Source organism: Dacryopinax primogenitus (assembly GCF_000292625.1).
Source record: "Dacryopinax primogenitus strain DJM-731 SS1 chromosome Unknown DACRYscaffold_1, whole genome shotgun sequence".
NCBI lineage: Eukaryota > Fungi > Basidiomycota > Dacrymycetes > Dacrymycetales > Dacrymycetaceae > Dacryopinax > Dacryopinax primogenitus.
In genome coordinates, this window is record NW_024467198.1 from 362,775 (window position 1) to 386,074 (window position 23,300).

At 52.3% G+C, this 23,300-nt stretch overlaps 4 protein-coding genes across 4 annotated transcripts; 3 read left to right on the top strand and 1 right to left on the bottom strand.

Moving 5' to 3' along the window:
* Positions 1-7,913: 7,913 nt before the first annotated feature.
* On the top strand, positions 7,914-10,205 carry DACRYDRAFT_97668 (uncharacterized protein; the record flags this gene model as incomplete). Its single annotated transcript, XM_040777472.1, has 2 exons — positions 7,914-8,293; positions 8,339-10,205. 2 exons carry the CDS (start codon positions 7,914-7,916, stop codon positions 10,020-10,022), a joined length of 2,064 nt encoding a protein of 687 aa, XP_040632949.1. The 3' UTR covers positions 10,023-10,205.
* Positions 10,206-12,373: 2,168 nt separating this feature from the next.
* On the top strand, positions 12,374-14,384 carry DACRYDRAFT_73322 (uncharacterized protein). Its single transcript, XM_040776003.1, has 6 exons — positions 12,374-12,716; positions 12,768-13,048; positions 13,103-13,297; positions 13,372-13,487; positions 13,539-13,889; positions 13,939-14,384. The coding sequence occupies exons 1-6, from the start codon at positions 12,521-12,523 to the stop codon at positions 14,291-14,293; spliced, it is 1,494 nt and encodes a 497-aa protein (XP_040632950.1). The 5' UTR covers positions 12,374-12,520; the 3' UTR covers positions 14,294-14,384.
* A 349-nt stretch (positions 14,385-14,733) lies between these two features.
* Positions 14,734-17,287, top strand: DACRYDRAFT_73324 (MFS general substrate transporter). Its single transcript, XM_040776004.1, has 13 exons — positions 14,734-15,139; positions 15,195-15,294; positions 15,347-15,369; positions 15,419-15,534; positions 15,588-15,694; positions 15,745-15,948; positions 15,996-16,079; positions 16,131-16,255; positions 16,305-16,355; positions 16,406-16,488; positions 16,537-16,714; positions 16,762-16,862; positions 16,916-17,287. The coding sequence occupies exons 1-13, from the start codon at positions 15,004-15,006 to the stop codon at positions 17,171-17,173; spliced, it is 1,566 nt and encodes a 521-aa protein (XP_040632951.1). The 5' UTR covers positions 14,734-15,003; the 3' UTR covers positions 17,174-17,287.
* Positions 17,288-17,454: 167 nt separating this feature from the next.
* DACRYDRAFT_19377 (uncharacterized protein) lies at positions 17,455-18,880 on the bottom strand (the record flags this gene model as incomplete). Its single annotated transcript, XM_040771481.1, has 1 exon — positions 17,455-18,880. A coding segment is annotated over exon 1 (1,007 nt), but the record flags the coding sequence as incomplete, so codon positions are not given.
* Between the last annotated feature and the right edge of the window lie 4,420 nt (positions 18,881-23,300).

Below are 23,300 nucleotides of genomic sequence, written 5' to 3' on the forward strand. Positions count from 1 at the left end.
ACTGTCTCTTCAGACTTGGTCTCTTAGGATCATCCACAGGTACCTATACTGTAGATAGGTCTTAGTCATCAGGTCTACTCCACTTCCTTGTTGCCTGCTTAGACTCTTGGCACTCTTAGGTGAGCAGACTTAGTCAGCCTGTGTTTAGTCAGCCTGTGTTGCCCTAACAGACATATGAATGCTGCTAATCTCAAAGGTAAGTTGACAGCACTTTTTGGTCAATGCTGGCTGAGAAGTTGTCCCTGTAGTGTGACGGGAATCTCAACATTGAGCACACCTGTGAAGTGGGTATCAGAGTATCATCCAATATGCCTTTAGCCAAACCAGTAGCATGTCGCAGGTGAAATGAAGAGGTACAAGGGGAGCTGAATGAAATTTGCACATCCAACCAGTACATTCTCCCATCATGAGCTCATGAACAGGCCAATTTCCCAATAACAAGTCATGTACGGATTTGCGGATGACAGGTCATAAGTCTTCAGGAATAAAGCCAAGCAGGAGAGGAAAGGGAATGAGATATACATGGTGCCACCGAATGGCATTGTCCACAAACATGGCAAGCAAACAGTGAAATTTGGGGCTGAGAGTTGTAGATGTGATGACAGAGGGCAGCAAGAAGTCAGCCTAGGGATGAGGTCAGCATGCCAGCAGGCAAGAGGCAAAGTTGACTGAAACTAACCCAATAACTGGCAAGGTAGAGAAGATACCATTTGGTCCCATGGACCTGGCTTGGATCAAAAGCTGAAAGTGTGGCCATCAGGTGCCAGAGGTCTGATCCAAGGGCTTGTTCTTGACAGTATCTGGTTGCTGCCTGTCAGATGACAATATCATGTTGCACACATCTTTGCATGATCAAGGCAATGGATGGTGGGCACTGGAGCAACCACTCCAATGAAAATTGGCCGGAGATAGCATTGCATGTCTGCAACAGAATTCCATGTGTGGATAACACCCTGGCATTTGGGCACATGAGGTGACAATGCATAGTATATGTGTGATTGTGCCAGAATAACAACTTGAGAGATGGGGGGATTGTGAGATGTAGGTCATGAAAGCAGGTAGCCAAGCATGCCTGTAACAATGAGTTGGTTGTGAAGGAGGTGGCAATACAGTGATGAACCCAGGCTGTGCACACAGCAGCATTGCAGGGGAGGGGGGGAATCTGTGCTTTATTGCATCTGGGCCAGGATTGCTCCAAGATCCTCACCGCAAAGTGGCATAAGAGGATTAAAACATGTTTGTCAGATGGCAGCACTACGGACTGTTCCACCCTGCACTGATTGGTAAAGGTGATAGTCTCAGGAGGGCCAATACCTTGCCTGGGCCAAGGTGAAGGGTAGGTGCTCTGACTTGGCACATGAATCCCATGCTTCTGTCTGATAGACAGACCTATATCTTCTGGAGGGACTGGGAGACAAGAGGGGCCTTTGTCCTGTGGGATACCAGATAGATTGGTAATGGCTGTGCAGTAGTCAAACCAATCGGATACACCAGAATCCAATACCTGATATGTTGAGATGCCAAGTGCATCCAATGTATTGTAAAGTGCATTCTGTTGGTTCAAGATAGAGTTAGTGGGCAAGACAGTACCACCTTGGACAGAATTGCCAACCAGAATGGCCACCCACTGACCAAGGTATGAGTGGGCTTTGTGATACTCGTGGACATTTGGCCTTGGTCCTAAGACAGTGCTGATATTCATACCAATGGAGAGAAGGGCACTCGCAACATCTTTTGAAGTTGGATCATTGGCGAGGAGTGCAATAGCTGGGAGTTGGGGGAAAGGGGACATGGAGGAAAGGATGATAGTCACTAATGACATTGCTTGATTTGTAATGAGACTGCTAGACGCACAGGGGAGACACATGATCCGGAGCGCTGAGACATATGGGGTACATTTAAAGTAATTAGGCTGATGTCTAATTACTAAGTGGAATGAATGGTCCTTCTGATCAATATTTCATTGAGTCCTGAGTTGCACTGGCAGCCTTGGACTTAATGATATTATGCAAATGAATACAACATAAAGGGTATGGAAGGCTACAACATAACCTGCTCTACCTCCTCATGTGAGGTAAATACTGAGTAACATTGAGCTGGTAAAGCTTTACAAGATGTCGATAGATGATGTACCAGGGGGGATGAGAACTGACATTGTGTCCAAGCAAAAACCAGTTAGAACAGATCAGATCTCATGAGCACAGTGCCGCCCTTGATAGTGTGAGCTAATGGGAAGGTCAGTGATATGAGCCTAAATACCAGAAACTCAATGAAATGGTCAAAAGGTGGTGCAATGTTCAACTGAGCAGATGATTGAAGGCCAGAAGTGTTATTGAAGCAGATGTGAAACTGCAAACACATCACGCCAGCTCGGTTGATCCCAATAGAGGCAGTCATAGCCAGATGAGTGGCAGGAAGAGCTTCTGCAAGGAGATTGGTGGGATAACTATGTATGGTTATCTCAATGATGATATCTGTTTAGCAGATGGTTGAAAACCTATGTGAAATTGACATCATCCTCATTGACTTCCAATAGAGAGAAGATTGAGTCTTTGGAGCCTGTTTGAAGGGGAGAAAGGACCACCTTATGATGAGACTCCTGTAAAGGGAAAGGGAGATAAAGCTTAAATGAAGTCAACCACTCAAATTTTGGCATGCTAATGAATAGAATGGACCAGACTGGAGCAGAGTCCACTCATATCATTCCACTTCCAGCACATATATGGGGTGTTGGTATGTACTCCTTCCTTATCTCTGTGTGGACAGCATCAGATGGAAATATACTCAGGCTTTCTGAAGATAAGGTCTGTCAAGAAATCTTTAATGGAGACACTGGGCAAATATGCCTTGACAAGACTGGTACCAGGGCAAAGGTTAGTGACTGGGATGGATGTACACTGGCAATGACAGTATTCTTCATATTGTGAATAGTCCAATGCTATGGTGGACACCCAAGGGTACAGCTGTATCCAGCAAGTGGTGAAAGCATTTCCCTCAGAATCAGCCCTGTCACTGGCATAAGCAGTGGAAGCACGTGACAAATGATGGAATGCACATGTGTAAAACCATAGGATGGCCATCCCCTTGCCACTGGATGTGCAAGCTGGTTTGATAACCCCAGGAGTCCATGACAAGGCTGCCTCCTCCAAAGACATTGAGACATGACAACAGCTTTTCCAGGTTCAAGGCAAAAAGGGGCTCTGCATCTTCTGAGGGTGTGTCATGATGGCATTGATAGAGATCAAATGAGGACATGTCAACCCAGATGCTAGCTTTATGGGCATGTCAGTACTGGAATGTCCATGGAATATGACAACAACTGGCCCAGTCTGGTATCATCCACCTCCATGACAAACCTGATAGCAGCTGTTTGAAAGTGTATACCGACCATCTGTGAGGTAGGAGTGAGTGGTTAGTTCTGCTTTAAGCATGGAGGGGCAGGAGGAGTCACAGTTAGGTGGGGAGTGGCAGTGTGACCAAGGTTACATAGAGTTTTTAGCAACAAACATAGTGGCAAAAGATCCCCATGTTCAAGTGAGAATGACTGGGCAGATCAGTTAGGATATATGCTCAGCAGAGGGTGAAGAGGACATTACGGAGGACATGACAGTTGAGAGGAGGAAAGTGAGACACTGGCAGAGTTACTTCCACAATGCGCCTAACCTTCTCTGTTGGGGAATAGGTTGTCAGGATGCACATGACAGTGGAGAGGAGGAAGGGCTGAGTCAGAGTCAGGTCTGTGATGGGTCTAACCTTGTACTGCTGGGGTCATGTCTGCAAGTTCATTCCCAATGATGGAGAAAACATTGTCTAACCCAGGAATTTGTCTTGAACTCACAAGATATCTGACTGACAATGAGATTGTGAACTGTGCTCTGGTGAGTGGGGCCTGCTTTGGCTTGTTTTGCCCTTTGTGGAAGACAGGTTTGGAAAAGACAGTCCTCACCCTGGAAGAGAGTGTGAGGCTGTGGACAATGAGTAAGGCATCTCTAAGTAGAAAGACAAGACCAAACCATGAGTGAATTAAGCTTACTTACATGGGGCTAAGGGCACCATGCATCATTGCATATATGCAAGTTGGATTCATGCCCTGGATCTCAAGATTGTTCATATGGGTGAAGGACATGGATTGCTGGATGCAATGAAGCAATTGGCGATTGAATGCCGAGACAGGGCTGAGCCAATCCTGATCAACCTCCCTAAGTTGTCAGTGGCTACAAGCAATGTTCTTGGTCTGGAAATTATTTCATGCACAAAGAGGTGTACACAGTGAAGATTCACCTCATTGGTGGGAGGATGTTGAGCAAGTGGGAAGAAGACATGAGGAATCTGTTGAAAGATCTCTCAAAATGGAGCACTACTATCCACAACTGGTCACTGCAGCATGAGAATCCCTGGACAAGAGATACGAGTGCTGTGTTGCCTTTGCCAAAGTTTGAGAATTATCAATCACTACACCAAGTGTGTGTAGAGGTCCAACAGCTTTCAGCAAGCCTATGGCAAATGCTGCATGAATGCCAAAGCCTGGTTTCATTGTCACTATAGGGAACCCTGAGTAATGATGAAGTGTTAGTCATGTGCAAGGACCTGGCAAAGGAGAAACCGCTCATCAACATCTCCCAGCTACAAATGTCGATGAAAGTTGAAACAGTGCAATACCTGGTAGCTCAAATGCATGTGGAAGTGACCATCCTTGAGCTCCATTGCTTTGTAGAGAATAAAACAGATGATCTAGTTGCACTGGCAACATGCATAAGTGAGGTGCAACATGGCATTAGAGGGTTGTCACTCACTATAACAAAATGAGACCATGGAGTAACAAACACTGGAATTCATTTGTCTGCACTGTCAGCATTGAAGAATTGTACAAACCTCGCAAGTTTTCATTACAACTACTGAGGGGATGGTGGTTTCCAAGTGGATGACAAAGCACTATATGATATGGCACAGAACTGGCCACTGCTCGAGAGGATTGCCATAACATGGGAACAAAATCCAAGGGTTTTCTGGCCACCTTGGCCAGCCAATGAACGCATATACATGCTGGACAAACTGGAACTCAAAGGATTAGCAAGATTGACACACACTTGCCTGAAGCTGAAATGCATGAAGTTCAGCAGACTTCATGTCATGCCAGGAAGGCTGCCCTGTCCAAGATCCAAATTAGACAGTCTGGAGCTGGATGTGGACAGATGGGTTGTAACAAATGAGTTGTTTATGGCCGAGATCTTGGGACATCACTGGCCTGGACTTCACCTGGTACTGAATTGCATGAAACACATGATATGGACAAAGGTAAGCAAGAGGCTTGACACAATGTATAAAATGAAGCAGATACCATGGTAGGATTGGAAGGACGTAGACTACAAGGAGTGTGCAACATGCTGTACATATACAATGAGTATAGGGATACAAAAAGAAGGGTGGAACAAAGGGAAGCCATGTGTAGTAGACTGAAAAGGAGCAAGTCTTTGTGGGCAACCAACAATGTATATCAATTGTTAGGTTGACAAGGTTTCATTGGGGGCAACACACTGATATTTCTTCTTTGCAAAAAGAAAAGAACAGTAAGCAGATGGGAAGGGGCTTTGAGTGAGATAGGGGTACCTTTTCTTGTCAAATATGGCACATAGTGTCTCGATGTTGCATGTTCTTTTGCAAATGATGATGGTTGGCTTCAGGATCATTTTGTTTCCTCCATGTCTTGACTATAGAATCCCACATGCAAGAGTGCCATATCTCTTCTAGCAAAGGTTCAGTGACGTTCTTGATGTCAAGAAAATGGAGATGGGGTGGTACTGGCTGGTCCTACATGAAGGTGTCAGTGAACAGAATGAGATGTTCTCAATGGGAAGGCAGCTCACCTGCAATGCCTGAAGAGTAGTGGATATATCTGCAGTATGATACATAATATTCAGAGGATCATTGCAGCTAAGTCGACGATCAGATATGACGGCAAGACCAACTTGAGAAAATGGAATATCAGATGGAAGGGGTATGTGTGCATTGATGGGAATTCCCATGGCTTTCCACTTCTGAACTTTCATTGTGAGCTAGAGTATGGACATGAGGAGTGAGAAGATAAAAGCAGGTGGCAGAGTCCATACCAATACATAGTTTCGAAGTGGCCCAGTCAGGGCCTGTGCCTTCTTGTGTCCTTGGGTAGTGTTGACCTTGTTATATTGCTCTTCCACAGATAGTTCCCTAGCTGAGGGGATGTTACTTGATGGTGGGTAGTTGATGGGAATAATTGGTGGAGGATGATAGCATCTGTGACCTGAAGTGTTGCCTGGATGTGAGGACAGGTTCTTGGGAGGGATAAGTGCAATAAATTTGTTGATGATGGTGGAAGAGAAGGGACAGGGGCTGAAATAGAGGAGTGTAAGATGATGAGAAATGGAAAATGTGGATAGAAATACTGAGACATGGGCATAGCTTGCATAACTCAATGGCTGGATGGGTACTGATGGAGACTGCCATGTGGGGAATGGGGCAGGGGTGGGGGAATCTGTGTTTTATTGAGAGACAGAAGTCAATCAGTTCTTAGTCTGAGTGAGAGAATAATATATGTGCACTAGGTCAATGACTGGTGACTCAGTAACAAATGGTTCATGCTCAGCATGCTGGCAAGGCTGCACAGTGGGTCGAGGAAGAGGGATATAGGGTGGATGGGGGATTGGTTCATCCAGGTAGGGATTGGATTCCCAATTGTCAGAGTTTTGTTTGTGGGGGAAGCTTTCTTCACCAGTTTCGGTATGACTAGCCTAGGAGATGGATAAGGAGGGGGAGATAGGAGGTGGACAATAATGTACTGTACTGTTTTTGCTGATGCTGGGAGTATATGCAGGTTGAGGAGATGGAGAGTGATGATTGGGAGGAACACATCCTGTAGAGACCACTTGTGGCTGGACAGGGTGAGAAGGACATTTAACAGCTGCCTGTAGGGTGGAAATGGAAGGAGAGCAAGGGGAAGGCAGTGGCTGCAACACAGGTGGGGAAGTAGCACACAACCCTACAAGACAATGGGTGAGACTACTGATCCATGTAGGGGCTGGTGATTGACATACTGGCCATTAAATAGTGCTCCACACAGGGGTCGACAGATGATGTGGAGAGCAAGTGCTTGACAAGTTGTCAAAGTGGGCGCAATGCCCATCCATCTCTTGGTGCCAGGGGTTGGCGCAATCTGTTGAGCAAGCATTGTGGTGAATGAGGTTGGTGAAACCTAGGTACAATGCATGAGAAGGGAAGATGAAAGCAGTGGGTAGACCTCACCATTTGAATTCTTGATAGGTGTGATGGCTGGGATGAAGCAAGTGCTTGAGATCTGTGCAATTATGAAGGGCAAGGTTGTCTGGGGAATGATGATGACGGACCATGAGGTGGGGTGATTGTACAGGTCCAAGACAAGTGCTCCGGTAACGTGAGACTGGTTAACAATGGAGGCACGCAGGGTGAGCCGGAAGTATTGTGGAGCGTGAAGCGGAGTGCGATTATGATTACCAAGCCATGAGTAAGCATCCGAGACCAGTGGGAGACCCTCAAGAACGTCCCTGACGCGTGAGGGTCTCACACAGAAAATGAGCTGTCCTCTCTGCATCACCATAGATACGCTCCCCTGACTGGACGGGTCTAGCCTCGGCCCGGGTCTTAAGCTCTCTCAACTCGCTTACCACGGGGCGGAGGTACCCGGCCGGAAAGGGTAAGCCGCGCGCCGTGTTTGCCCCTGCTTCTTTATGAGAAGACCCTCCACCAGTCGCCCGCCAGCGCTCCCCGACGCGACGGGGTCACGCTCACCTTCCACCATCCCACCCTCGCGGACTAAAACGGGTCTTGGGCGCCGATAGTATTGATATTGACATTGATATTAACGTCTCAGTTATCATTGTCAAAAAGGGGACAGCAGGGCATTAATGACAACAACAACTCAAGAGGGAACGATCCCCAACAGATGGCACGACCTTAGACTACCTCTCGAACCCTACCTCCTCACCACCTCTTCCCGTCTTGCCACTTCTATCAAGGAACTTACCCCGGCTGGAGAAGCAGTCTATGAGCCCGAAGAAGATGCAGCGCAGCGCTTGACGAAAGACCTCAGACGGCTGTGGGAGAGAGGGGACTATGCAGAGCTCACTGAGGACGCGTTGAGGCGGGAGATGGAGCAGGAAGGTGGGAAGGACGATCAGATCCAGGAGGATCAGGAGCAGGAGGACGATGGGGAGGAGAGCGAGGAAGAGGCCATCAGACCTGAGGAACTGTGGAAGCTTAAGCAGGAGGTGTTGACCAAGCTTCAGTACGTCCCTACTGATGTTGATGAACGCCGCTAACCAGCGTATAGCGAAGCGATGCAGCAGACGGTGACCTCGCAAACCCTTCTCGCGCTACTTCAACAGTCCTCCGGACCCCAGCCGAAGCCTTCCAGACTGGGGATGCCTGCCCCCCCTCCCCCTCCCATCCCATTGGACGGGTTCCCAAGCATGACGGCAACGCTCACGACCCCCAACGCACCAGTGGCGGCCACCCAGCTTCGGAGACTCCAGCTCTCCGCCGGGCTGAGAAATAGCTCCCTCCGCCACGCGTGCCGGATATTCGACACCGGGGCAGAGGACATCGAGCGCTCGCTTTCGAGAGAAGGGCAGTACTTCCAGCGCGCGCTGGCGCTGCGCGAACACTGGCGTCTTGCACCCCGGGTTGAGCGTGGGCAGCGCAGGCGAGCAGCTAAGGATTCGGCAAGGGACTTTGAGGTGTATTACGGGATGGAAGGGGCTCCGTTGGCAGAGCGCGCGAGGGCTGTCGCACACCTCAACCCTACGAGTGGGGAGGGGGAGCTCCTCTTCCCCTCCCGTACGCACAGGCGGCTCCGAGTCTCCCTGCACGTCCTCTCCCCCTCTAGCCTCGCACACCTCGCAGGATCCTCCACGCCCGACACCCCGCACTCAGAGCCCAAAGCAGACCTAAACACCCAGCTAAAAGAAGCACAACGCGAAGTCCTCGATCGAGAAATCTTCAACCGCATCGTGAGGGAATCGATGGATCTCGTACAGCTCTCCCCAGTGATAAGGGAACGGATGGTCTCCCTGCGTCCTCTGCCAGAGTTGGAGCTCACGTTCGAGCTCATAGACCCGTCCGAGCCGCCCGATCCCTCCGACCCAGCAGAACCTTCTCATTCACCGGCGATGCAGCTCCTCTGTTCCCTCCTCCCCCTCCTACACCTCCCACGCACACGCCCCTCTCTGCTCCAGCCCATACTCACCCTTCTCCAATACAACCAATTCACGTCCCTCCTCACCCTCACGCTGTCCCATATCCAGCAGTCGCTCGCCTCCTCCGGCCTCCCAATCCAAATTCGTAAATCCCTGGTCTCCCCCACACCCTCAGTCTGGCAATCGATACTCGGCACAGACCCCCATGCCCTAGGGGGCGAAATCCGACTTTCCCTCCCCGAGTGCGGCCCAATCTTCCTGAGCGTCTCCTACCCTTCTGCCCTAGTTCTCCAATCCCAAAAACAAGCGATCTCTATCACGTCCCTCGCTGAGCTACGCCAGTTCCTGGCAGCGGAAATCCTCGCCCGGCTAGGGAAGCTGTTGGAACGTATTGCTAGGCGGGTACTGCGCGCGCATGCGGCCTCACTAGGGGGGGGTATGGATGTGGAATGGACACTCGGTCCAGGGGGGAAAGGTTGGTGCGAATGGACCTCCGGAGCAGTAAGCTTCCATCTCACCATCTCCCTCTCCCTCTCTGCTTCATCCACCTCCCCCTCCTCCTCGGGCGAGCACGAACCCGATTGGGGGACGTTCGACCTCAAGGGAAAAGCCGTGTTCTCGAAACGTTTGGGCAGGGAGGGGATGACCCCTGCTACCCCGACACCGACACCGACACCGACACCGACACCGATACTGGGCGTGGGGATGGGGACGGGGATGGGGAGAGTGGAAAGACTGACCAAGAGCTGGCCTGAGAGGGGCGTGGGTGTGGAGGAATGGTTCGAGAGCGGGATGAGGTGGGTCGTGTTAGACGAGTGAGCCTGTGGGCCTGTGGGCGGTCGGCTGGTGGTGGTGGTGGTGGTGGTGGTGGTGGTGGTGGTGGTGTGCGGGTGAGTTGTAGCCTTCGGTTTGTGGTTTGGGAGTGTTTGAGGGAGGGGCGACTGTTGTGGTTCACATGTCTTTGTAGAGCTCTAGCAGATTAGCCAATGACATACTTGCAGAGCCCGTTGTTTGTTGCGTGTTTCTATGCGTTTCTGTCTTTGGCATACACTCGGAAGCTTGGTCTCAGGTAGGCTGGAACCTCAACTTGTCAGAAACGTTTTTACCCCAAACATACACCACAAGTGGTTAAATAATGTATATGGTGAATGTGATCCAGAGCCCAACTGCCCGAGAAACCGTTGTTCCACAGGCCTTCTGGCTAAAGCTGGACTCTATCCAACTGTGTCCTTCTGGAAGTGTACAAGGAGCCCGTCCTCTGCCCCCTCCCATGCATGCTATTACAACAGGGCTAGGACAAATCCAGCCTCTGAATTGAAGCAGACACCGCATTGCTCCATCGCCATGGGTGGCAGACGACATCCTATCTGGTTTTCGGACCGCAGTACTGGCAATACTAGGCTGTCCTCATGTGGTTTTACCTGGTCCGGGAGAAGACGGTGCTCCTGCAGTGCCTCGGGAGACCGACAGCCCAGTGGGGGGTGGGGGAATGGACGAGAGACAAGGAAGGACCGACACCCCGCAGTGCTTTATCTCCGAGATCTGCGACACGCACGAAGGTAGGCTCGTCGGTCTGTCGTGTACGTGTACAGCACTGATGGAGGCTTGGCATATGCTTGTGCACCTCGGGATTGATGGTGATGGTGATAAGTCGACCTATTCAAAGTGGATGGATGGATGATATCCTCGGGATGTTCTCTGCATCGATATCATACACACCACACAGCAGGGGCATGTCCTGTACTGGCGCGAGGATCATACCCTTGCGAGGCCGCGGAACAGATGCAGACTCGCACAGCTACAGACTGAACTAACAATGATGTGCAGCGAGCTGGAGCTGGATGTACGAAGGATGTTCTGAGACTAGCAGTAGAAACCCGATGTCGCGCCCCGTTGCTTGTAGAGCGATGCGACAAAGGTGTATTCCCAGATGTCGCGGTGAACAGATGGCAGCACAAGATGAGCGGATAAACTTGCCACCACAAGTGCAGAAATCGCAGTCAATCAGAATAACCGTCGTGTGCTCAATTTTGTCCGGCACGAGGATGAAATGTCGCGGCACGGGGTCGGCTCCGGACAACCCGCGCGAGACCAGAGGAGTTTGAATTGCCATGAGCCGGTAACAGCGACAATTGATCCCGAATGTAATCCTCCGCGGGCCAAGGTGACTACGAGGGATTGGTCGCGATAAGAATGGGACTATGAGGGAGTTTTTTCGTGTCTGGGGAGGTCGTCATTGGCCCCTTAATGGGATGTGTCAGCATTGAGAGACATTTGGTTGCCTGGTTAAGGATCGTCCTGTACAGAGAGGTGATTGGGGGGAAGCACCGTGGAGGTCTTACAAACGTGCCCTGTGCATGCGCAGCAAACATGCTAAGAATAAATGGCTATTAATGTTAATGTTGTTATTATGGAAAATGTGCCCCTGCTCGCGGTTCCTGCCGTCCTGTTGATGCGCGTGCAAAGGCTGAAAGGAACCCTGAGTTTAGCGTCCCGCCCACGTCTGCCGCGCGGCGATATCCCTTGTTTCTGCAGAATGACGATATTTATTGGAAAAGGCAGAAAAGCGCAGCAGGGTGAAATAATGGAAGGTATACGCCGGGAATGCCGGATGGATTGGAAACAGAGAGTTGAGGAAGGAGAGTGAAGTGTATAAAGTTACGTCAGTGATGCCGAGGGGCGATGAAGTACGGCAAACTGTGGATATTGAAGGGAGTAAAGGCCAAGAAAGAGCTAAGAGAAAGAAGATGAAATGCCGAGCGCCAAGTCTTCGAATTGTAAAGGTATCCCATTAGGATCACTACCCGATACCGGTCAATCTTCCTTTTCCTCTTTCTTTTGCGCAGCATTCTCTTCTTGATCTCCTCGACCTATTCCCCTCCTTGCAACACAACTACTTTCTTTCACTTATTTTCTTTTTCTTGTCGACTATAGGGTTAATACCACCACACTGGTAAAAACACACGCCGCCCTCTCCGGGGTAAAGGGATTCTCTTCCAGGCCAAAAGCATTTCATGGCCCCATCCTGGGAACAGCGGCAGACGTCCCTGCCAACAACAACTCAACAGCTCCATTCCTCTCCAAGCGCGTCGAGCAGCGCATCCCAGTCATCGAACTCCCCTTTCCTCCCCTCTCTAACCGCACTCCCATCCATCTCCTCCCTCCGTATTCAAGCACTCGCTCTCTCTTCCTCTCGTCGCCTCACCCGCGCACCCCGCGCCCTCATCGCAATCTGCCTCGCCCTCCTCGTCACCTTCTCATACCTTATCTACCGGCCTGCGCAGGACGCCTCCCTAGCACTGGAAGATGAGCTCGATATGGAACTTTCTGCAGACCCGCTCGATCGGGGCTGGGTACGCTTGCCCCCTCCCCCACCAGGGCAAGCAGGACTCGAAGGCAAGTTGGAGGCGAAGCGTATGCCCTGGTGGGCGAATGCCGATGTAGGCGGGAGGAGTCCGTGGGACCACGTTCCCCGTCTGAGGGAGAAGAGGATGCGCATGCTTTTCCTGCTGAGTAAGTTCCTCTCGCGTGTACACTGAACCTATGTTGATCCGCGGCGAACAGCATATCATGACTACATGGAGCGTCCCAATTCTGTGTTCTACGAAATCGTCGACGCGGCACGCCGACACCCCGGACTGGAAGTCGCGGACGTATGGGGCCCCGGCTGGGCAGACTGGGACGACACCGTCCCGGTCTCTGCGAACCTTGCGCGGCGCGTCATCCCACCGGCGAGCTGTAACTGGGTCGAGGAGGACGTGGAGGTGTACGCGAGCGGGCACTGTTTTGCGAGCAATGACGAGTTCTCCCAGGGCGGACCGGTGGGTTGCGGGTTCTACGATATCGTGCGTCTTCCACTACTATCTCTCTGCACGTGAGCTACGCTAACCCTATTGCAGGTCTGGACATTCTCGGAATTTAAGGATAAAGACGACCCTCTGATGGACTACCCCGGGTGTGGCACGCTCATGGTGCACCAGTTGGGGGATTGTCATAGTAAGATTCGCTGGGTGTGGATGCCCGATCACGATATGGAGGTGGATCATGATCCGGATCATAGTTGTGTACAGTGGTTCTATCCTTGGCAGGGGAATGTGAGTCAGATTCCTTTGCTTTGTTTTTCCCGCGTGTAGTGGTCGTTTGGAGGAACAAGCTGATCGAGTGACAGATCACGGTGTCAAAGTACGCCTTCGAGATGCTCGAAGTGTTCAAATGGGACCGTCTTCGCCGGTTATACCCGGGCATGCAAATGCAGCTATTCGGGCACTCTCCAGACTCTGCCAAGTGAGTGTTTCCCTTTCCCACGCAAGAAGACCTGAGATTGACGGAATACAGCGAATGGGACTTCTACCCACTTGACTGGGCCAAGAAGAAAAACGATGCTGTCGTTTTCGGGCATGACGGGCTGCTCTACCCGCTCCGTACGACCGTGACGAACGCGGCCCAGTCCCGTCCGCCACGAACGTTCATCAAGCACCACGTCGCGCCGGATTTCATCATCGCTCATACGGAAGAAGAGTTCATGGTCGGTGTCCCGCCTACGTACTGGACTGGCCAGCCGCAGTATCGCCCGCAGGTGGCAATACGCGAGGACTTTGCAAAGGGCATGAGGGAAGCGAGGATATGCGTGTTCGATAGTGTTGTCGAGAGGAAGATGATAAGGAAGTATGCGCAGGCATGGCTGAGGTGCGTAGTTCGTCCAGTCCATGACGTCGCGCGATGCTGACAGGCGTAGTGGGTGTGTCGTTGCGGCTGATTTACCGACTGAGCAAGAAGGTGACATACGCGAGTTTATGATCGAGCTCAAGGCCTCCTGGCCTATCGAGCGGATCAACGCCGTGATCCGGCAAGAACTTGCCAACCCCGACGCGCTGCGGCAGAAAGCGCTTCTCGGGTTCGCCTATGCCCGCCAGCAACTGACGAACCTGGCCAAGGTCAGCAATATCATCGACCTTGCGGACCGGTACCGGCGAGGTGAGAGAGGGTATGATATGCAGCTTGGGTTTAGTGTGCGGTGCAGGAGCTACCATTTTGAGGACGGGGCGTTTAAGCCCCCGTGGTGTGAGGGTATTAGGGGGATGGAGGAGTGAATGAACGGGTGTAGAGGTAGAAGAAGGAATGGGAAGGGAAAGGAGGAAGTGGATCTACTGTATGAATAGTGCGCTTGGTATATCTAGGAAAAACGGACTCTTATCGTTCTTGTGCATGAGTCGTGCTGCTTCGGAGATGGTGTAATAACCGTATTTGTCAAGTCGAGTCACGTGCTTCTTGTCCTCAGGGTGCAGACCGACTTTCACGATCGAACGTACGCGCTCTGGCTCTGGTCAACATCATTCATTTCTCGTGAAAGTCATTGGTTCTCCACTGAGCATATACTGATAACCCGTGCATGAACTCATCTCCGGCTACTCCACGGTCTTCGTACAAAGTCCACTTGGCGCTCGAGGCTTATCTTGTTTCTTGTCCTTCCCCCGGTTCTTGACGCGGGGATAACGCCATCATCGCGCCCAATGAGCACCATCCTGCAACTGCCTACTCTCTTCTCTCCTCCATGTCCTGCCCTGCACTTCGACTCTCTTGATGAGCGTCGACGGCTGGGAGTGGCTGCAAAGCACGCGATAATGAGCAATTTACTCTGCTGTCACACTCATGCCCGCAAATACCTGACATACTGTAGTACCAGTGTGAAAAGCGTATAAAACCGGTCAAGGCGGGGAAGCACATGTCTCCAGCTGGTTCTATTCATTCCTCGCCTGACTTCCTGGGTTGATTATCTGAGGCTGCTCTGAAGCGAAGATCGATGAGTCCCTCGAAGAAGGAAGATCAGCCTACGGAGGCGTATGTTATCGCTGATGGGTTTGCGGGCGTCCCGGAAGTCCCCGTCTTGGAGGGTGACCTACCGCCTAAAACTACATGGAGGAGCTATGTCTGGTCTAGTGGGTTCTGATAATTTTCTGATTGTAGTCAAAGCCTAGTGTGCGTTTCTTGTAGCACTCGATGTGTCTAAGGAAGAGGCGCGGTTCCTTACCAAACTGGATTTGTGCCTCATCTCGTCTGCCGCGCTGGGGGTCATGATCCGCTATCTTGACCAGTAAGGACACGTGTTTATTATTTGATCAGGAACAGAACTGACATTACTCTAGGGTCAATATCACGAATGCCTTCAGTAAGTGATACCTATGTCTTCGGAAATCCTGTTCTAATATCGCATGCAGATAGCGGTATGAAAGAAGACCTCGGACTGTACGGTAACGAGCTCAACTACGCAAACGCCTTCTGGAGTGCAGCCTACGTCATCGGACAAGTCCCTAGCAACCTGATCCTTACTCGGGTCAGTCGGCCCCTGCCAGAAATATGCGGTTTGTGCTGATCTAACTGAGCTAGGTGCATGCTCCCTATTATATCGCATTCCTGGAATTCGCGTGGACGATATTCACCATCGCCACGTCTGGAGTGAAGAACACAAGTCAGCTATATGCTATCCGTTTCTTGTACGTCTGTTTCTTTTTCCCCATTAGCTCACGATCTGACGACATGCAAGCGTCGGATTATTCGAAGCAGGCCATTTCCCCGCGGTGATGTACGTAGCTTCGAGCTATTACAAACCGCATGAACTCGCTCGGCGAAATACGATCATACAAGTGTTCACTGCTGTCGGGCCGCTTTTCTCTGGCTTCCTCATGGCTGCTGTCTACTCGGACTTGAATGGTCGTGCTGGTTGGCCTGGCTGGAGGTGGCTTTATGTGTAAGTTTGTCGTCGTTTGAGAGGACAGGCTGCTAACATGAAGACAGGATTTGCGGGTTGATCTCCTTCCCATGCGCTTGCTGGACGGTTGTCGCCATGCCCGAACTGCCATCCCGCATCAAGCCGAACTGGTAAGACGTTTTCAGAACCATCGTCGCTTGCGCATCCTCACACAGATTCAGGTTGTACTCCGCTGCAGAGATCGAGATCGCAAAAAGACGGATGCCCGGAGAAGTCAAGCTCTACACGGGTTTGTTCAAGTGGAAAGATGTCCTCCGTTGGCATAAGACTTGGCACGTCTGGTTATGTGAGCTCGATTTCCTTTCCTTAACGGCATGATGCTGATGATGGAATAGTCCCCTTGTTCTTCTTGTGCAATTCTCAGCTGAGTCAACCTGGTGGATCCAGTGAGTACTTTGGCGGTTAAAACCGCGCCCTATTTCTAAGACACTCCTAGTGATTTTCTGGGTCAAGAGCTACAACGTCACGGGACAGCCAGCGGTCTTCTCCGTGCAAGCGATCAACATCATTCCTCTTGGTGTATGTCATTCATGCGAACCAAGTTGGTCCATACTGAATTATCGATAGATCAATCTGATCCAAATCGTTGGAGCACTCCTCTCGTCCTGGGTATCCGACGCACTTCCAGGAAGTCAGCGCTGGCCATCTATGGCATTCGCCGCTTTTTCTGGTATCATCTTTTCCATTTCCCTCGGAGCTACGCCTGTGCATCCGGCTAATCGGGCCAGCCGTTGGGCACTCTATTGTGAGCCTCTGTCGTCGCTCCGTCGACTCCTGCTAACAAGGAAATAGACCTCACTGCACTCTCTGGGACCTCGGCAGGAGTGACGTGGACATACGTGAACGAGACGAGCAGACACGACCCCGAAAAGAGAGCCTATGTTTCCGCAATGGTATGTCGTATCCGTTGACGCGTCTCAACTCTGCTGATCAATGAGCAAACAAGATGAACGCCATCGCGTACATCTTCAGCGCATGGGTTCCGATATTCACTTTCCCCACTCAGAACCAACCGTATGTCACCGTTGGCAATTACGTTACAGCTGGATTCGGCGCGGTTCAACTGATAGTTGCCTTTCTTATCGGCTATCTGGATCATCAGGATAAGAAGCGAGCGAAAGCAAATCACGAGCTTGAGCGAAAACGGCAGGCTGATGCGGAATCGACTCCCAGCGATGAGAAGGAATTGCCCGAATCCGATTAAGCGTGTCTTGGTCGATCTGATTTAGTGGGTCTCGGGAATAGGAAGGAAAGATTTTTTGTCTCGCCTTTTTTGTTTTGGTAATTGTATCAAGGGATGTGGATGAGAATGCACCATTAGAGGATCGAATGTCCAGCACCACCAATCCGAGTTTAGAGTTCAGCAGAATGAGCTACATCTAGCGATGAGACAAGGCTATGAGTGGGTGTACGAAATGACCAACGACCAGCTCCTGACATTGGGTAAATGCATCGGCGCATAGTTAATACATTAAGCTTGAGAGAGAGAGAACACCCTGGTGTATTAAGCAGTCTTACAGATATTACAGAGCGGTGACAAAGACAGCGCTATTGACACGTAGAGGAACAAGTAAAACAGAAAAGACGTAGGAGAATGAACAGGTGAAAAGTACGCCACAGGGCGATCATTCGCAGCTGGCTACCGACGGCAAATACAGAGGGGAAAGGGGAAGTACGGGTAATAACACAGAGCGAGACGTCAAATCGCCCGAGAGATAGATGCGTCTAACATTTTGAGACTGAAGTTCAAGCGCCCATTTGCTCATCACCAGCCATCCATTCATTCCACAGATCATCGCCTACACCAGTGGTACCCATTACGCTGCCTCCAGCCGATGCAGGGGGAGAGAAATGTTGGGTACCACCTACGCTAGCCGCGGGTGAATGGCCGTACGGGTATGCTCCGGTAGGAGCACCCTGCAGATGCACGCTTGCAGCACGAGGTGTGGGGTGCGTTTGTGAATGTGCAGGCGACTCGGCCGGCTGCCAGGGCGATTGAGGGGGGAGAGAAGCATTTGAGTGGCCCACGGAGCCGGGGCCGCTCATTGACGGACCACCGCCCACCATGTTCATCAACCCGGCATTGCCATACATTCCATGTGCCTGAGGTTGACCAGGTAGCGGCATTTGTTGTTGCTGTTGGGGGGTCTGAGCTGGCTGAGAAACAGTGGATGGTGTACGAGACTGTGCAGCCGTTTGAGCCGCGGCTTGAGCGGACCATAAAGCAGCACCCGGCAGGCCAAATTGCATGCGACCAGCGGGCAGCGCTTGCGGCTGTAGCTGTGTTTGATGAGCGTCCGGCATCTGGCCATGCTGCTGACTCTGCTGCCGTTGCTGCATCTGCATCTGCTGTTGTTGAAGCATCTGCTGTTGAAGCATTTGTTGTTGAAGCAATTGCTGCGGGTTCATTCCAGGCGGGACGTTCATTCGAGGTGTTGCAGGCGGAACACTTCCCTGAGGAGACAGTTGGCTCGGGTTCCTCTGTCGCGGTACGGGCCTTTGAGGTGGCGGCATGCCCATTTGAGGATTTGGTTGAGCTCCAGAGGTAGGTGCGGATACCATGCCCGAATTCATGCCGTTAGGGAGACTATAGCCCATGTTCTGCTGCTGCTGCTGCTGCTGCTGTTGTTGTTGCTGCAGTTGCGATTGTCGGTACTGAGCCCACACGCGTGGATCAACGCCAGGAGGAGCGCCAGCCGTCATAGCAGAGTTCGCCACATTCTGGGCCATCGCTCCAGACACGTTCGCCATGCTTGGCATATTTTGCCCTACAAGAGACATATTGCCCAAACCAGCAGTCATTGTCGGCATACCCATACCGTTGACCCCCATCCCCGGCTGCTGAGCGGCACGCTGCTGCCGCTGCAAGTGCGACATGGGCTGCGGTTGCTGGCGAGCCTGCAGAGCTGCCATTTGTTGTTGTTGCTGTTGTTGCTGCTGTTGCTGCTGCTGTTGACGTCTGGCGAGCGCCTGTTGCTGTTGCTGATATGCCTGCTGCAAATTCTGCATCTGCTCGGGACTCATGCTGTTGGGCATCATCATATTCCCCATCTGCTGGGCTTGCGGAAGCTGCATCTGTGCCTGGCCAGGTGTCTGCTGAGGTGTTTGCTGCGGCTGCTGGACATGCTGCCTGCTGATTGGAGCACCCTGAAACATGTTCTGCATCTGAGCCTGTATTGGTTGCGCAGGTGGCAGCATTTGTTGCAATTGCTGCATTTGAGTGAATGCCTGCTGCATCGGCTGACCAGGTTGTGCTTGGACCGTTTGCTGCGTTTGCTGTATCTGCTGAGCTACATCGGTACTGGGAGGCGAGCCTTGATGGGCCGGGGTCTGCCGCGATGGTGGTCGATGCTGCGCGATTGCGATAGGTGGGGGAACAAACTCGGCCGCATTCGAGCTCGCGCTGGCTGAGCGGCGATGAGCGTCCGCCTGGCTAGCCATAACCTGTTGCATTGCCGCCTGCTGTAAAGCAGCTTGCTGTTGTTGCGAAGTCACTCCCGATGGAATACGGGGCCGGACATTGGGCACGCGTGGAGTACCTTGTTGTGCCTGCCCCGATTGCATCTTCTGCATCATGATTCGGTGCTGCAGCCACTGCTTCGCATCGACATTAGTAAGTGTAAGTGATGGATGATCCATAGGACGTACCCTAGCCTGCATCTCCTGATACTGCAGCCATTTGATGCTAGGATCTTGAGTGTCGTAGCCCGGCGTCTGCTCCTTGATCATCCTGACAACAGGATCATTCGGGTTGCTGATCTTGCTCAGGACGTTCACTACTTGGTTTTGTGGAACCTTGTCCAAGGGCGTCGGCTGGAAGTTGATCATGCCTGGCTGATGCGTTGGGCGTTGTTGTTGCTGCGTACCTAAAGGCGTTTGATGCTGGGTAGGAGCAGGAGACGGCGCGGCATCAACCTGAGGCGCAGGTTGAGCAACAGAGGGAATTTGAGGCGCCTGGGGTACCTGCGGTTGAGGGGTACTCTGAGCTTGCTGTGCTTGTTGACGCTGTTGTTGCTCTTGCCACTGCCTTGCTTGCTGCTCAGCCTGCTGCTGCTGTAACAACGCTTGTCTCTGCTGGAAAATTTGCTGCTGTTGGATCTGCTGCTGCTGCTGCTTTGCGAGCATCTCCCTGTGTGCCTGCTGCTGAGCTTGTTGAGCCTGTTGCTGGGCAACTTGAACAGCCTGCATCGCTTGTTGCTCCTGTTGCTGTTTGAGCCCAGCAGCCTCCCGCTCTTTTTCAGCCCTCGCACGCTGGTTGGCAAGCGCCTGCTGTCGGATACTCTGCTCTCTATTCTGTTGCGGTCCTGCAGAGGGCAAGCGTGTATGCTGCGGACGTTGAGACGTTATCTGATTCTGCGGCGTCTGAGGTTGCTGGGCTGTCTCGGCAGCAGGAGACTGGGGCTGCTGCTGCAAGGGCGGACTGGACTGCTTCTGCTGAGCTGGTTCCTCAGCTAGTGCCTGAGCCTGAGGGGAAGTCGTAACAGCCGGCTGGGCCTGAGCCGGGCTCTGTTCCTGCTGAGCCTGGAGTTTCTTGGTCGGTGTCTCCTCCCTCCCTTCATCATCCCCCTCTCTAGGCCGCTTCATGCCCACGATCCCACCGGCACCCGCACTGACGTATTTGCCCCCATCAGATGTGAAGATCTCAGCTGCACGGCGATAGAGCTCCATCAGCTGTTCAGTATCGAGTCCCGGCACGACGGGAGGAGGCCTGATATGCTCAATCTGCATAGGGAGGAGGATCTGTCTTGTCGCAGCGAACAGAACGCGGTTCTGGATCCAAGCGAGGTTACGTTTAAGTCTTTCCCAAAACCTGTGCATCAACCGGTTGGTCAGCCACACACAGGTTCACGTCATAGACCGATAGGATGAGAAAGCACGCACTCGATGTACTCTGCGTCCCTCTTGCCGGATTTCTGCAATCGCAGGCAGATCAAAAGCAGCTCTTCGTTAATTCGGAGCATGATGTCCGCCTGCTCCTGGAGCATATGCGCCGCTTCTTGTGCCGGGCCAAGTTTCTGCACCTGGAACTGCTGATGTTGTGCTTGCTGAACCTGCTGCTGAGAAGCTTGCTGCGTCTGCAGTTGCAGTTGTTGTTGTTGCGAGGCAACCTCAGCACCGTCCGGGCCCTTCCCATCATGCTGAGCAGAGGAAGACACCGAGTCCACGAGAGTGGGAGAAGTCGGTGAGCTCCCCGCACTCCCCGAACCAGCATCAGAGCTCTTCCCATTCACTCTAGGTGCCGTCGTAGGCTGTACTCCGTTTACAGTCGGCTCGGGAGGGTCGACATGTGCCTGAGGGGCAGAGTCGTCTATATGCATCTCTTCGTCCTTCTCCTTCTCTGCAGCGTTCACCCGCTCAGGCAACCTGAGATCCTCCAGCCTCCCCATCTCCCCTCCGCGCAAAGGCGAGCTAGACTTCGGCCTGCTTGGAAGCTGGACCGGTGAGTTGCCTATTGTAGGTGGCTGGGCGGATTGGGCTCGTGCTGGAGCAGCGCTGGGTGGGAAGAGCGTATCGATGACTGTTATAGGAGGTTTGGCTTGATCCGTTAAGGAAGGGTGGTCTGCTGCGGTCGGGGTGGGCGGGTGCGAAGGCTGCGGTTGTGGCTGCGGCAGCAATTCGGCTTCAGATTGCGATTCAGGCGGGGGATGTGGTTGAGGAGAAGGAGCAGGGAGCAGGTCGGACGGCTCCGTCTCCCCAGCAAGCTCCTTGTCCATCATATCCATATCCAGCTCCATCTGCATCTCCATATCCATATTGACGTCGCCAAAGATATCCAGGGCCTCGTCGTCCTCCCTACTCCCGCTAGCGCAGTTCTCGTCAACGTTCCCGGAATCGTTGTCGTCGTCCGCGTCCAGCCCGCCGAGGAGAGCGTTCATCTCCTCGTCTTCTTCCCGCTCCCGTTCTTCTCGGCTCTTTTCTCTCGGAGGATCCACAATCCCATTCACGTCGGTCGATGCAGGTGCAGACTCCGCAAGTGCAGGGATGATATCAAGGGCAGGAACATCCTCGTGCTCTTCGATTTCTTCCTGCGGCTCTTCCTCCCCTTGCCCAAGCCGAATCTCGTTACTTAATGGGCTGCTCTTCTTTGGTAAATGCGGAGGACTCTTATGTGCTACCCCGCTCGGTCGGGTCAGCACGGGCGTAGCAGGTTTTGCTGGGTGGGGAAAGGCGAGGGTGGGGGATCGACGGGGCGGGGTGGTGGGTTCTGAAGGTGAGAGGAATTCAGCGGGTGGTGGTGGGGGCGCAGGTGGGGAAGTGGTTGCTGCTGGTTGCGCTATTGAGTTTGCTGAATCGGTAGGGTTGGATGATGCAGGATCTGAGGGGATGACTTGAGGTTCGCTCTCTGGTTGGAAGTCGTGCCCCGGTTCGGGAGCAGCAGCAGCATCGAGATCAAAGTCTCCAAAAAGGTCGTCGTCTGCCGCATCCGCATCTGCTGCATCAGCGTCCTCTTCCACGCCTTCTGCGATGATGTCAGGTAGGGTTATGGGAGGATAAGGAGAGTGCACACCTGGATGGGGAGGATAGGGAGGTAGGGAGAGGGAAAAGTCGTCTAGCGAGGTGGCCATCGCGGAGTCGTGTCAGGAAGCCGTGGGTATCGTGGATGGTCTGGGGGATGTAAGCGAATATCCTTTGACAAAGACGGCAAAAGCAGGAAGAGGTAAACAGGGTGAAAAATCAGGGGTGGGTGGGGGTGCGCGACAGACGGATGCGAGCGCTTAGGGACGTCCTCGTCGTCGAGTGCGTTGTCTGCACCTGTTCTCCAACTCCCAACTCTGCAAGCGCCCAACAGCACCGTCCGAGGTGAAGATGTCCTCGGGGACCGGCAGTAGAGACTCGGGCCGTAGCTCGGCGGTCGGTGGTAGTGTGACTGGGTGACGGAGCACGGAAGGGGTGTTAGAGGTCGGTGAGTCGGTGCTGGTTGCGATGGATGGCGTAACGATAAGATTCCCGTTACTCCAATGGATGGGGCAAAGATGCACGGCTTGGTAACAGGGTCTTTTTGTCCTGATGGGAGTTGTTTTTGTTTGCCGATGAAGGCATGTAAAAGAGGAAAAGGAATGGGAAATGAATAGATTTGAGTTATTGTTACTTACGGTGGAGACGGGATTCCCTGAGAGATTCAAACCAAGTTAGAATTCGATTCTCCCCGTTGTTTGACACAGAAGTAATAAAAGTGGAGGAGCCAGCTGATGACTAGACAATAATGGAGAATAGAACACTTTGGTGGTAAAATGAACTATGACTTTGTCGAGGTAATGGAGGGGCGTATTGGGTCAGCCTCGAGTAATGCACAGCTGGCGACGACGCGGGCCACTTTGCAACCCCCCCCC

Bases quoted from the DNA above. Each gene is read 5' to 3' on its own strand.
- DACRYDRAFT_73324 (XM_040776004.1), top strand. From the start codon at position 15,004: ATGAGTCCCTCGAAGAAGGAAGATCAGCCTACGGAGGCGTATGTTATC. The intron at 15,140-15,194 runs GTGGGTTCTGAT...CGTTTCTTGTAG, and splicing joins GAGGAGCTATGTCTGGTCTA to CACTCGATGTGTCTAAGGAA. The intron at 16,489-16,536 runs GTATGTCATTCA...AATTATCGATAG, and splicing joins TCAACATCATTCCTCTTGGT to ATCAATCTGATCCAAATCGT.
- DACRYDRAFT_73322 (XM_040776003.1), top strand. From the start codon at position 12,521: ATGGAACTTTCTGCAGACCCGCTCGATCGGGGCTGGGTACGCTTGCCC. The intron at 12,717-12,767 runs GTAAGTTCCTCT...CGCGGCGAACAG, and splicing joins GCGCATGCTTTTCCTGCTGA to CATATCATGACTACATGGAG. The intron at 13,890-13,938 runs GTGCGTAGTTCG...TGACAGGCGTAG, and splicing joins TATGCGCAGGCATGGCTGAG to TGGGTGTGTCGTTGCGGCTG.